General features: G+C 50.9%; 1 protein-coding gene across 2 annotated transcripts in view; it reads left to right on the top strand.

Annotated features, from left to right (window-relative positions):
* Window positions 1-12,848, top strand: part of SLC24A4 (solute carrier family 24 member 4) — a 180,485-nt gene extending 167,637 nt beyond the window's left edge. For both annotated transcript variants that reach the window (XM_059182464.1, XM_059182463.1), the window contains exons 14-17: window positions 947-1,061; window positions 4,787-4,899; window positions 5,331-5,396; window positions 6,548-12,848. In XM_059182464.1, coding sequence (XP_059038447.1) covers window positions 947-1,061; window positions 4,787-4,899; window positions 5,331-5,396; window positions 6,548-6,700 — 447 coding nt within the window. In that variant the 3' untranslated portion in view covers window positions 6,701-12,848. The remainder of the gene's footprint in view (window positions 1-946; window positions 1,062-4,786; window positions 4,900-5,330; window positions 5,397-6,547) is intronic.
* The last annotated feature ends 334 nt before the right edge of the window (window positions 12,849-13,182 follow it).

The raw sequence follows: 13,182 nt of genomic DNA, 5'->3' as shown, positions 1-13,182 counted from the left end.
CTATTTCTTGGAGCTTATGCTAAGAAGTCAGTAAGATAAGGACCCCAAGTCATACACACAAGGTGCATGACACTGAGGTAGGAACATGGCCTTTAGAGTCAGCAAGACCTGGTCCAGAATCCCTGCTCCACTGCTCACCACCTTCTGGCCCATGGGCCATGCCACATCACCTTTCTGGGCCTCAGTTTCCCTGGGCATAAAATGAGTGTAACCACAGTGCCCCCTCACCAGTGGGTGGTGATAAAGGAGCACCTGAGATTGTGTACACAACATACCTGGTAGAGTGCCTGTATACAGTAAGTGCTCAGTACATGTTACTTACATACACTGAGGTCGTGAGAGCAAAGAAAGAGACCATGTGGCTATGGGAGGGTGAGAGATGGGCCATACATCCATGCCCCTGAAACCTATGCATCGGTTTAAAATCATGTCAGAGATGACAATGGGAGGTGGAAAGGTATCCACAGCATCTTAGTGCAGGAAACGGGAACTTGCTAACTGTATACTGACAACATAATCTGACTCTGGTTTTTTCCAACAAATGCACTGAAAGGAAGGTCAAGGATATATTCTAAAGCAACAGTTTTCAAGTGTGGTTCCCAGACCAGTAGCCAGAGGGTCCCAGCCACCTGGGAACTGGGTAGGAACATAAACTCCCGGGCTTTACCCCAGGCCTCCTGAATCAGAAACTCAGGGGCATGGGGGGGCAGGGGGTGGGGGAACAGCCTCCCAGGGGCTGTTCCACGGGCTTAGAGTTTGAGAACCACGGGCTGACAGTGGTAATAGTGGTCATGTGTGGGTCTTGTTTCATTTCCCTTCAGTTTCTAAATGTTTTAAAACAGCAACTGGAACAGCAGTCCTACGTTCCAGTTGAAAGCCCTCAGAGTCAGCGAAGGTCCTTGGTGTTCTTCCCAGAGTTCACGACCCCTCCCCCACTCTTCTGCAGGTGACTATTATTGGATACACACTTGGGATCCCGGATGTCATCATGGGCATTACTTTCCTGGCAGCGGGCACGAGTGTTCCAGACTGCATGGCCAGCTTAATTGTGGCAAGACAAGGTAAAGGCCATGCACTGCCCCCCCAGCTGCGAGCACCACCAGGCAGGCCCCCCCACTCCTACTGGGGTTAGAGTTCATGGCCCTTCAGACTGGTAGTTCTTACGTCATGCTATGGAGCCAGCGGATGAGGGGAAAGCATCATGCATCAGAGCCCATCTACGGAGAGAACATGACCAAGATGAATACCTCCGGATCTCTAGAAGCATTTGCTTGTGCAGACTAGGATCAAAGGAACTTGTTCTGGAATCACTAGTGTGACATTAAACAGTGCTGAAACCCCAACTTCTTCCAGCAAATACAATAGTAATGAGAAGTCTTCTGGTCCCAGGAAGGCAATGGGGGAGGGGCATCTTGTACCTCCAACTGTTTTCCTATTCTTAAGATTCTAGAACATGGATACAGGTTTGGTTACCTGGTTGGTTGGCTGGTTAGTGGTTTTTCTTTGGGGCTCACCACCTGACATGGGTTAATAAGCAAGGGAAGGAGTTCCTGTGTGCTCTTTAATGCAGAACAAAAGCCCCGTAAAGGGCTGACCTTTGTTGATTGTGGTGTTTCTGCTGATGAGGTCGCAACCCAGCATGGACCTCCACACATCTTCCTCCACAGATGTGAGTGTGAAGTATGGGGGGGGCAGGCATTGGGGGCCAATAATAGTGACACCTCAAAGGAGACGAGAGGAAAGAAGTGCCCAAGGAGAAAGTGGGCTCCGGAACATGGAAAGTGACATTTTATTCCTCCCAGGTTAGGAGAAAGTGTTGACCAGGCTGGGGGCAGATGTCAGTCAATCCTGAGAAGACCTGCGATGCGGGGAGAGAAGTGTAGGAATGTGGTTGTCATAGGTTGGAGGATTGGAGAGAGTGGGGACGGTGGGGACAGCAGCTGAGGGGAATGGGATTTAGTGGAGTGACCTCTGAGGTGAGTGTATTCACTTCCTAGGGCTGTCATAACCACACCACAATGGGGTGGCTTAAAACAAGAGACTGTTGCACAGTTCTGGATGTTAAAAGTCCAAAATCGAGGCGGCAGCCAGGCCACACTCCCTCCAAAGGCTATAGGGAAGGGTCTGTTCCAGGCCTGTCCCCCAGCTTCCAGGGGTGGCCGGACAGCTTAGAGCTGCGTCACCATCGTCTCTGCCTCCGTAAGCACATGGTGTTCATCCCTCGGCCTGTGTCTGTATCTGAACTTTCATCTCTGTGCAGTGAGGAATGGGAGCGTTGCTGGGCACCAAGGGCCTGGCTGTTGTTCAGTGATGTCAGCTTGGCTAGGCAGGACTCCGTCCCACCAGCTCCAGGGACACATGTACGAGGGATGACATGTTCTCCCAGAGCTGGGGTTGCTGGGTGGATGCAGGGAAGGTCAAGAGGGGGCAAGAGAATGGGCTGTTGAAACAACCGGCCCTGGAGTCCTGGCTGGCTGGGGGCTGGGGTCATGATGCTAGAAGGTGAAGGGCTGGGGGTGGGGGATGAGGTCAAGAAAGGGAACCTGGGCTAAGTGGGGTTCTGAGGGAGGAATCCTATCAGAGTGACTCCTGTGGAACGTGGAGCCACAGATAGTAAGCGAGGGCAAGATGCAGGTGGAGTGCCTCTTCATGAAGGTGACACTGGGGTCCCTGGCTGAGGACCCAGCAGACAGGGTTAAAGCATGGACAGTATCTTCCTGGCAAAAGGCCCAGAAACCTCTGCACAGAATCCGCTGCCCCAGCAGACCACGCCATGTGCTCTAATGCGGAGATCCCGCATCCTAGGCTCCCCGACGCCTCCCAGCTCCAAGTGTGGTCCAGGCTGGTGGCCACAGCATCTCAACCAGGGAGCTTGTAAGAAATGCAGAATCTCAGGCCACCTGCGTGGCTCAGTCGGTTAAGCATCCGACTCGGTTTTGGGCGCAGGTCATGATCGCAGGATTGTGAGATCGAGTCCAGAGTTGGGCTCCGCAGTGAGTTGAACATGGAACCTGCTTAGGAGTCTCTCTCTCTCTCCCTCTGCCCCGCACCACCCCCCACTCCCGCTAAAATTAACTAATTAATTGATCGATAAATTAATTTGAAAAAGGAAACGCAGCATCTCAGGCCTGCCCCAGACCCACTCAGTTGGAACCTGCATTTCAGCCAGGCCCCCAGGTGAGTCTCATGTTCTTGAGAAAGGTTGCCCTGAGGTTCCTCCATACGCAGCACCTGTGCGCCTGTGCACCTGTGCACCTGTGCAGGGCGGGAAGCCTGGGGAATCTGAGGAGGCCTCCGCCTTTCCTCTCAAGCATGGGTCACCTGCATCCCTCCTGACCTGCTGAGCCAGGGCTGCGTCCTCCCCAGAGGCGAGTAACTGCCCCAAAATAGCTGTTGCATGTCCCTATGTTGTTCCAGAGACTGAGACCCTGGGAGGGTGATGCCCCAGGGTCAGTACCAAGATGTTAAAGGCACTCAGCACGGCGCTGAGACAGAGGGGGGAAGAACATGAGGTCCTTGAGGGAGGCACTGTGTCCTGGAGGACTGCAGGTGACAGCAACAGGACAGGAGGAGGGGGTGGTCCAGCTCCCCACCCCCACCCCTGCTGGGCCGGTGCTCAGGTGGCCTCGAACCAGCTGTCCAGGTGCCAGGCTGAGCGGCTGCAAGCTTCTCAGGGACCCAGCAGTCTTAGGGCTGCAAGCTGTTACCAGCTCGTTCATTGCACACACGCTTGTATTCGTCCCGGGTTCTGATGGTCATGTCAGCGTAAAGCTGGGTGGCCAGGTTCAAGCAGATGGCACCCAGCAGGAGTCTTATCTTCACAAGTTTGTTTTCTAACTTTAATACCCCTTGAGCTGTTAAGTCCCTTGACTGTGTGGCTAGCATGATCCCGGCCAACTGGACAGAATGCAGAGGAGGATGGTGAGGCCTCTAGGCTCGAAGATGCTTCTAGTCTAGTTGGGAGAAAAGAGTTTATTTACCCTGCAGAAGGCTCTAGGGCATGAGACCTGATGCCTCATCCTCTGAGCCCAGGTGGTGAGGCCATCACCTGAGCCCCAAGGACACATCCTGGCTCTGTTTGAAGGATGCTGGGCCCCTCCCAAACTGTGTGACCTTGGGCACGCCCCAAGCCTTGGTTCCATCATCTGGCATGAGGACAACACCTCGGAGAATTCAATGAGGTGAAGCACATAGTGGGTCCTCGGAGAAGATCAGCGGACAGGCTGGGCAGGAGAAATGATGAAGGGCCCAGTGTTCCTTTCCCAAGGCTGCCATAACAAAGTAGCACAAACAACAGAGATGTGTGGGCTCATGGTTCTGGAGGCTAAAAGCCCAAGGTCAAGGTGTTGGCAGAGTTGGTTCTTCCTGAACACTGTGAGGGAGAATCTGTTCCAGGCCTCTCTCCTTGGCTTAAAAATGGCCATCTTCATGTTCCCTCTGTGCCGTGTCCAGGTGTCCCCTTCTGAGAACAGCAGTCATATTGGACTAGGGTCTACCCCGATGGCTCCTTCTAAGCTGATGATCCCTGCAAAGACCCTATCTCCAAATAATGCCACATTCTGAGCTATTGGAGGTTAGGACTCTAACATATGAATCTTAAGGGTCATCTTTCACACCCCAGGAGGCCCCCCTTATATGGAGTGGACTTATACCTCATAGGAAGCTTCTGAAATGTGGGGTCCATGAAGAAGGAACTCCTTTCTGAAGAATAGCACTACTAGGACCCCAATAGGGGTCTCCGGCCACCTAATCTCCGTGAATGACATGCATCAATTGTCTACTTTAGGCCTTGGTGACATGGCAGTCTCAAACACCATAGGAAGCAACGTGTTTGACATCCTAGTGGGACTCGGCATACCGTGGGGCCTGCAGACCATGGTCATTAACTATGGGTCCACGGTAAGCTCCCCCCCCACACACACCTTATAAGCCACAGGAACACCAGACACAAGCCCTTGATGGGAATGGACTGTGTCATTGGCCCTGTCCCAGCAGAGAGCCCCCATGGAACGCACTGCCCCCCTCTCCTTGGCACCCTGGCACCCATTTTCCAGGGTTCCTCTGGAACGGCCTGAGGGGCACCTATTCGGGGAAGCCCCACGTGCAGCCTCCCCACACCTGTGCTCACGGGCATGCGCATCCACTCCTCATCTGTTCCCTCACACGGAGTGGAGACTTAAATCCACGGTTAGCCAACCGACCCCCACCATGTACGCCCCATGAACACCCACCAATGCTTTCCAGAAGGAATACACTGGGGTGCCCTAGGCTCTCAGGACAGGGCCCTGAGCAGCCCCGATATTCAGGGCACATGTGTTTGTTTTTTTCAGGTGAAGATCAACAGCCGGGGTCTGGTCTATTCCGTGGTGCTGTTGCTGGGCTCTGTGGCTCTCACAGTGAGTCTTTGTGGTTCTGGAATTGCCCTTTGTTCCTTCTGATCCTGCCTCTTCACTTCCAAAGTCTCTGAAACCCCCCTCACTTCCCTTGGGCCGTGAGGGCTGACAATGAGAAAACACAAACTCACAGATCCCTCCGGACACAATGTGTGCCAAGAATATTGGCATCCGCCACTATATTTTTCCCTCAGTGACTAAGTCCCCAGAGCAAGTAAACAACATCGCTGGGTCCCCACTGCCCCTTCCGTCTTTCCTCACTCATGCCAGGAGGAGAGAAATTTCCCCCGCCTACCTGAGCTGACAGAAGGCGGTGGAAGAGGGGGTATGACTCTTGGGCCTCAGGGCTGGCACAAGAGTACTACTGAGGCCACCGTCTTCCACGCGCCTGGGCCTGAGTTATACATTCTGTAACTCTGCCTCTGCTTATTTTATTCAGTCCTCATGGCCACCTGATGAGACCATCCCCATTTTGCAGAAGAAATCGAAGCCGAGAGGTTAATTACCTCGCCCAAGGTCATGGGGGTAGGAAACGGCAAAGCTGGGATTTGAACCCAGATTGTTCTGTCTCCACAGAGTCCATGGCTGTGCTCTGATGGGGTAAATGTGACCCAGTCCTTAGGAATCTGGATTAGGAGACAAGAAAGAAAGGCATGAAGTGTGGGAGAGTCTAGAAGGAATGTAGAATGAGGATGTGCTCCAAGCCCGTCTACACATACACACACACACACACACACACACGGCTAACACACCAAGCTCAAGTTAACCAGGCTGTGAGCCAACAGATGCACTGGAACTTTTGCCTAAGAGGAGGCAAGTTCAGCAGCAAAGGGAGGACTCCGAGAATGTCCCTTGTTGTCCCAAGAGAAGGTCTGGACAGGAAGGCTCTAGCTGGCAGAAGGGGCCTTGAGGACACTTGGGTCCCAAGGAAGCAGTGTGCCTGCTCAGAGCCCACGGGCCTGGAGAACCGGCTGGCCCTTCCATCAGACAGGTCTTCAAGCCCATGGGGCTCTGTCTGACGAGACCACGGGTGTGCCTTGCAGCACCGCTCTACCCTTGTGCACATTTTGGAGACAGTTCTGGGGTCTGTAGTATGTATCTAGTTTTCCAGGGAAAATGCCTGGGAAACTGCATTCCATCCTCTGTCCCTCCAGGTCCTCGGCATCCACCTCAACAAGTGGAGACTGGACCGGAAGCTGGGCATCTGCGTGCTGGCCCTCTATGCCGTCTTCTTGTGCTTCTCCATAATGATAGAATTCAACGTCTTCACCTTTGTCAACTTGCCCATGTGCCGAGAAGATGATTAAAGGCACTGCCCCTCCAATCCCCTGCCCCGGGAGCTGTTCTGGACTCTGGCACCGGTGTCCCTGCTCTCTCCCTGTCCCCTACCGCGAACCTCTCCTGCCTCGGTGGTCGCTGTCTGTTCTGCCACATGCTGGAAGGAAGAGCCGTCGTGGTCTTTGTCCAGGCACGAGCAAGGCCACTGGGTGTCCTTCTCCTCCTCCTCGGAGTTCTGCCCTCTGCAAATGAGGCAAGATCCAGGGGGCACCGTCCGGGCCACCTGACAGACCCCTGAGCGGGCAGCCACAGGGATGTGGCGTGTGCCTCGCCTCTCTCAGACACTTTAGTGAGGACTTCTGTGTGCAATGTGTCTTCCTGTCGCCAGGTGGCCTCGGAAGTGAGGCGGCCGGGAGAACGTGAGGTCCCTGGGGGCCAGTGCAAAACAGAAATGTCACTCTCCAGTGTCACCTCTGGGCCAGAGGGAGTGAGTCCCTCCGGCCTCATATGCTCCTCAGGCCCTCTGACCTCAGCTGGAAACACTCACAGTTTGGAGGGGTCAGGGCCTTACCCTGCTGAGGGTTTTGGGGGGCCCCCTAAGGACAAACATTCTGCCCCTTTCTCTGGAAAACTCGGAAGCATGGAAAGAGCGTCTCACAGCCAGAAGGAGGAAACACGCGTGAATTTTTCTTATCACTTGTATTGAGGCGTTCAGAGACTGAGCAACGAAATATTAAAAATAAAATGTCCTATAGATCATCATACTTGAAAAAAAAATCGCATTCCATACAAAAAGGTCATGCTTGGGACCAAAAAGGTAACCATTCATGGAAAAAACGAACCCTATGTATATCGTGTTGCACTGACACTGAGACGTTTGGTTTGGAATGTAGAAAAGCGTGAAAGACTAACATCGATCTGGGTGCTAATTCAGAGACACAGCAGAGATGCTTGCCTGGACCCATACATTCCAGACCTTCCGTGTGATGCGGCGCGACGTCCGTGTGGGGTTTTCGTTCCTTTGTTAAATGCTCTCCTCTCATAAGCTACCCTGTTGCAAGAGTCGATTGTCTCTGTGCCCAGCAAATTTCATAGCCTGCTGAGCTGGAACGAGCATGCCACACGTAATAGGTAAGAGCAAGAAGAGAGATTGCCTAAAAAACAAAGAATCGCCCTCAGTTCCCGGAGGCAAGTATGAAAACCATAACTTGGCATTTTTTAGGGCTGGGTTTCTTGAGTTGGCTGCCTGTGAAGGGCCAAGGATGGGAGGCGGAGTCACGAAGAGATAGAAAAAATATTAAACAGTTCTCACCTGCTTCGTAGCTCTCAGATCTATATTAAAAAGATTTATGAACACAAACCATTCGTGGTTTCTGAAAAGAAAGCACAATTCATTTTATATAGAGGGTTTTTTTCTTATTTTTTTAATATTTCTATTGCAAAAGTCTATCGGAGTTGATGCACTTTTAATAAGGGGGTATTTTGCACAATGTTTGGGAACTGCCCCGGACAGGGTGAGGAAAGAAGGTTTTTAGCGATTCACCAAGGATCAGTCGTGAGTGATGAGCTGAAGATGCAATAGGTAATTCCTTCCCGAAACCCAAAGGTTGTGACCTGAGGTGGAATTTGTTGCTGTGCCTGCTAAGGCCTCCTGAATTTCAGAAGGAGGAAGTGCTCACGTCTGTGTCCTTTCAGTGAGCACAGCCTAAGACGGGAGGGAACTCGGTCACCAGGCTTCTGTTCTGGATTCTATCAGTGTTAGTAGCTACACCGTACTAAAGCTCCTCTATTGTGTCTCTACCTAGATCGGGCTCAGTGGTCTTCAAGTTGAGGCTGAAGGTGATTTTCCTAAGAAATTAGCTCAGTGGGAGGCCAGGGAGTCAGTGGGATCATTGGTATAAACTTGACATGGCCAGAACTGCCCTTTGATGTAAGGAGGGATGATTCTCCCCGCTTGGGAGAGGTCACATGACTCTAGGTCAATTCTCAGTAAGTAGCAGACCAGGAGCCAAGCTCCCAGGCATCACCCCTCCCTGGGCAGCCAGTGGGTTGGCCATCCTTGGTGGGGGGCAGGTAGAGACATAGCCTTGCCCTTGTGCTCAGTTCTCATTGTTTAAGTTAAAACTTCAGCAAATATTTAATTGACTCCTGGTGGCCCAGCATAGATCCTAATAGCTGTCCCTCTCCAGTGTCCCTGTTTTTTTTCCTGATAAAGACGAAAAGATATTTTTAACTACAAGGCACAGGCCACGTGGACCCTGATGATGTCTGTGCTGGTGTTCACGTCTCTGAATCCTTGTGTGGCTTTCAGAAAAGCATCCTAATTACCTGCCTCTTCCTTCAGTAGGGTCCCTTTGAGATGACACAGTATCCTACAGTTGCAGTTTGAGAGTTCAAAAAAAATAGTGTTTCTAGGACCTAGAGCACTCCTGCTGGCGAAATTCTCTTTTGACTCTAATGTGCCAATGTAACTTCCTTAAAGGATCTATGTATTTATTGTATCTAGGAAACTATATGTAGACTGTAGGTGAATAATTCCCTTTTTTAACTAAATATTTTTCCATCACAAGTTTAAAGAATTGCTTAATTAATTAGGCCTTCATTTTCAAATAATATTTTTATCACTATGCAGGATTACATCCTTTATTTTATTCCCGAAGCTAATTAGCATGAGGTAATGACTCTGCTTCAAAAAAAAAAAAAGGCAATAAAAAAAAAAATAAATTTAGCTCTTCTCCTTGGGAGCAGAAAAAAAAAAAATGAACCATGGTACTGAGATGGAAAATGCATGTAGAATCAATAGCAGGTGGTTCCTGCCCTTTTCTAGTCTGAAATTTGCCCTTACCAGCTCAAGCAGGGACAGGATTGTTAGGTGTGCAGTGTCTAAAAGCCTGGCCCTGGAGGAAGGTTCTGGGTTAGCTGGTGGGAAGACTCATGGTGAAGGGCACGACAAGCAGGACAGGGCAGAGTCATTATCCTTCCCAGAACCTGCTAGTCTCTGAATCTCACCCATGTGCACAGACCTCGCTGCTCATTGCCTGCGCCCCCCCACACACCTGTTAGGGCTACGTCTTTGTTCTTCCTGTCAATCCCCTGCTCTTACAGACCCAAGCAGTTGAGAAGGCAGAACCCCCCTAGAGCCGGGTTAAACCAGGTGGCTGGCATGCACGTCACTCTAGGGCAGTCCTGCGGACCCCAACCAAAGACCCCCTCCTGGGCTGCCCAGCAGTCTAGGTCCCCAAGAAAGAAACTGACCCTTCTCTTCCCTTTTGATGAGGATTGCAAGCCTGACCACATCAGCTGGAGCCCAGCCCTCAGGGAATGCCGGACTCCATACACGGGCTGGGAATCTGGGAAGAGTGAGGGTGGCTGCTTGCCTGCTGCCCTTCCGTCCTCCTAGCATTTCTCCTGCCGGAGTCCTAGGGCCCCACCCTCTCCTTAAGGTGGGGGTGGACAGAGGTGAGATGGGTGAGATGGCCTGGGGGAGGGTCAGTTCTGCACCACCACCACCCCCCGTTACAGATCTCTGGGTGTCTTTCTCCCCTTGGGACAGTTAGCAGATGTGTCCAGGGCACCTGAGAGGGATCACATCTTGGCAGATTTGTGGCCACGTTGTGCTCATAGAAACTTCCAGAAATTTCTGAAAATGCTCTTTGGGCATCTCTTGGGTGGCAGAAAATCCATCATTCCCCACCACCACCACCACCACATGCACCCAAAATGCTGCCTCCCTGACCCCACCCTCTCTATGTGGGTTCATCCAGAGTGGCTGGGCCCTCACCCCCACCAGGTGTGGACAAGTGCTGCCCAGCTCTTCTGGTGGCTGCAGCTGATCACCTGGCAAGGCTCCCTTCAGACCTTCTGAAAGCACAGAGAAGGGGCCCCTCCAGCACTGGTGAGCCTTTCCCACTGCACCAGTCATGTGGGCAGAACAAGACGGTCTTTCCGTGGACCCATCCCTACAAGGCAGAACGCTCTAGAAAACGTTCCCCAAAGGGCACAGACCACAGGGGCATGGAGTTTTCAAAGACATTTAGATTGCTGTATTTGCTTCTTAATGAGGAATCTCAGGCTGGGAGACTAGCTTTGTGTCAGGCCATCCCTCAAGCCTGGGAGCCGTCGGGAGAACATCCAGCCTGTTACAATGCTGCCTAACACTGAGGAAGCAGGTGTCGGCATAAAATCAGGAGAACAGGGGCTTTTCTCCCATTCGGCCACCTGGGTGGAGCAGCTTTTTCCATCAGACAAGGAAGCCAGCTTGCTGGTATTAGAGCTTTGATACTGTATGGAGATTTTTTTCTTAATTCTAATTTTTCAATGACAATGTCAGCCTGGTCCCACTTTCTCTGCTAAACCCTCACACGCGCGCCAGGGGCTGGTGGCCCTGCTTTGTTTCATCTTTTATCTTCATGTTTCCAGGGTTGTCCCTCGCTTCGTACAGGAGTGTGCGTATCCAGGGCTCAAGGGCATGTGTCTTCCACGCACTTTGCAGCAGGGGCTAAAAACATGCCCTCTTCCGAGTCTGAGGAAATGTCTGTGGCCTGAGTACCCTGAGACAGACTGGGGGTCATGGAGGGCAGCTCTGAGAGTGGAAAATGCCCACTGTCCCCACCACCCTGTGAAGGTCAAACCACCGTTAGATTTGTGGGTCTGGGATTGGTTGCTCCTTGGTTAAAAGCCTGATGACAAATTTGGGCATAATCCACACGTATTCCTGCCCTTGCCAGAATTTAAACAGTTGCTTTTTATGCAACATGTTGGTTGGGACTTTTCCATGGTCAAGGCCAATTAAAAAAAAAGCCTTAATCCTGGAGAAGGTATGTACCCTCCCTATCCCACTGCTGGAAAACAATTTTTTTAAGCTATCGAGAGAAAGTATGGGCGGTTTGGGGTTTCTGGTTGCGTGGTCTGGTGTGATCAGAAAAGGAGGGTCCCAGACAACAGCACTCTTCTTGCTCCCACCCCCAGAATTCCCAAGATAAGAATTCCCAATTATCCAGATGGACAGTCTCCTTTGACAGAAGGAGCAAGGCCTTTCCTCACACTGAAAATGACTGTGTTGTGAGCCAGGCAGCTCCCATTTTTCCAAATCAAATGTTCTAGTGGTGGTTATTGTTTTTCCTGGCCACGGGTCATCCCTGTCCTCACCTACAGAAGTACCCTTCTGAGAGTTGTAGAATGCTTCTGGGCGCTTCCTGCACATGGCCTAGACCATGGATTTCTGGAGACCCAGCAGACAGAGCTGTGGCTGAGCCTCTGGGGGCCAGCTCTTGGGGACTTCCTCAGGGGGCTGCTAGTCCAGCAGGCTGGATGTCCCGTTCAGAGCAAGGGACCTTCTGCCTGTGTCTCCTGGCCAGCAGCTGCCAGCCAGGAGTGGTTGCTGGGGAACACAAAGAGAGCCTTGATGACCTGGAGCGGAGAGAAGGCTGCCAGATGGCGGGGGGCCTGTGGGCAGAGGCAGGAGGTGCTAAGAAAAGGGATAAGCGAGGAGAGAGGCTGGGCACATCCCAGATGCCCAAGAGGCAAGCTGGGCACAGTTTCTGCAGGACCATGGGACTTTCCTGGGGTCCGGCCATGTCCTACCAAACAGCAGGTAGATAGAATCAGGGGGCTCTCGTGTCCAGAAAGAACCCCCTTAAAAATGACCTAAACTGAGAACTTCTGGGGCTCTCATATGTCACTTGAGCCCCCCGCCCCCAGACATTTCTGGCATGCTGGGCTGAACACCACCATCCTTGTTCGTTCTAACAGGCAAAGCAGGAGCAATGAGTTGAAAAGTTGTAAATACTAAATATATTTATCTTACTATTTATTTTTTCAATAACTGTGACCTCCCGCACTGTGAATGCTCTGTGATATGAGATTCTTAGTTTAATAAAACTGTCATTAAATTTGAATGAATTAATATTATTGGTTACTCACTGGCATGAGTTTATTTTTATTGTGAAGAAAAAATCTAGAGTAAATATGAACTAAATCTTTATAAGAAATCTAGCAGTCAGTATTGTAATGCAATATTATCCAAATCTGTATGCCGTCAATAAAATAAATGAGTACAAGTTGGCTTTCCCTATATAGAGCTTCCATTCATGTTTTAATAGACACATACAAAATTGCATTTTTTGGAAGGATTCTTTCCATTGGAATACCAGCCACTTAAAACCATTTCTATTGGCATATCGAGAAAAAAAATAAACTTCAAAAAGGATGAGGGTTGGAGCTCTTTAATTATAATGTTTGGGCATGAATACAAACAAGACAGAAATGTTGTGACTTATCTTGGCTAGTCCAGAATGACCTCAACCATTCCCTATCTCATCAACAAGGCCAGCTTGATGGGCAGGGGACCCACGCAGTCACAAAGGGCTCACACTCAGAAGGGCGCCAGGCTTGGTTGTCACCATTTCGGATTACTTAATGATTTTTTTAAAAAGGGGCCCCACATTCTCATTTTTGCACTGAGCCCTGCAATTTTTTTTAAATTTTTTATTTAAATTCAATTAGCCAAGAT

The sequence above is a fragment of the Mustela lutreola genome, chromosome 7 (genome assembly GCF_030435805.1).
Source record: "Mustela lutreola isolate mMusLut2 chromosome 7, mMusLut2.pri, whole genome shotgun sequence".
Taxonomy (NCBI): Eukaryota; Metazoa; Chordata; class Mammalia; order Carnivora; family Mustelidae; genus Mustela; species Mustela lutreola.
Note: the sequence above shows the minus strand (reverse complement) of the source record. Positions and strands in the feature narration are given on the sequence as shown.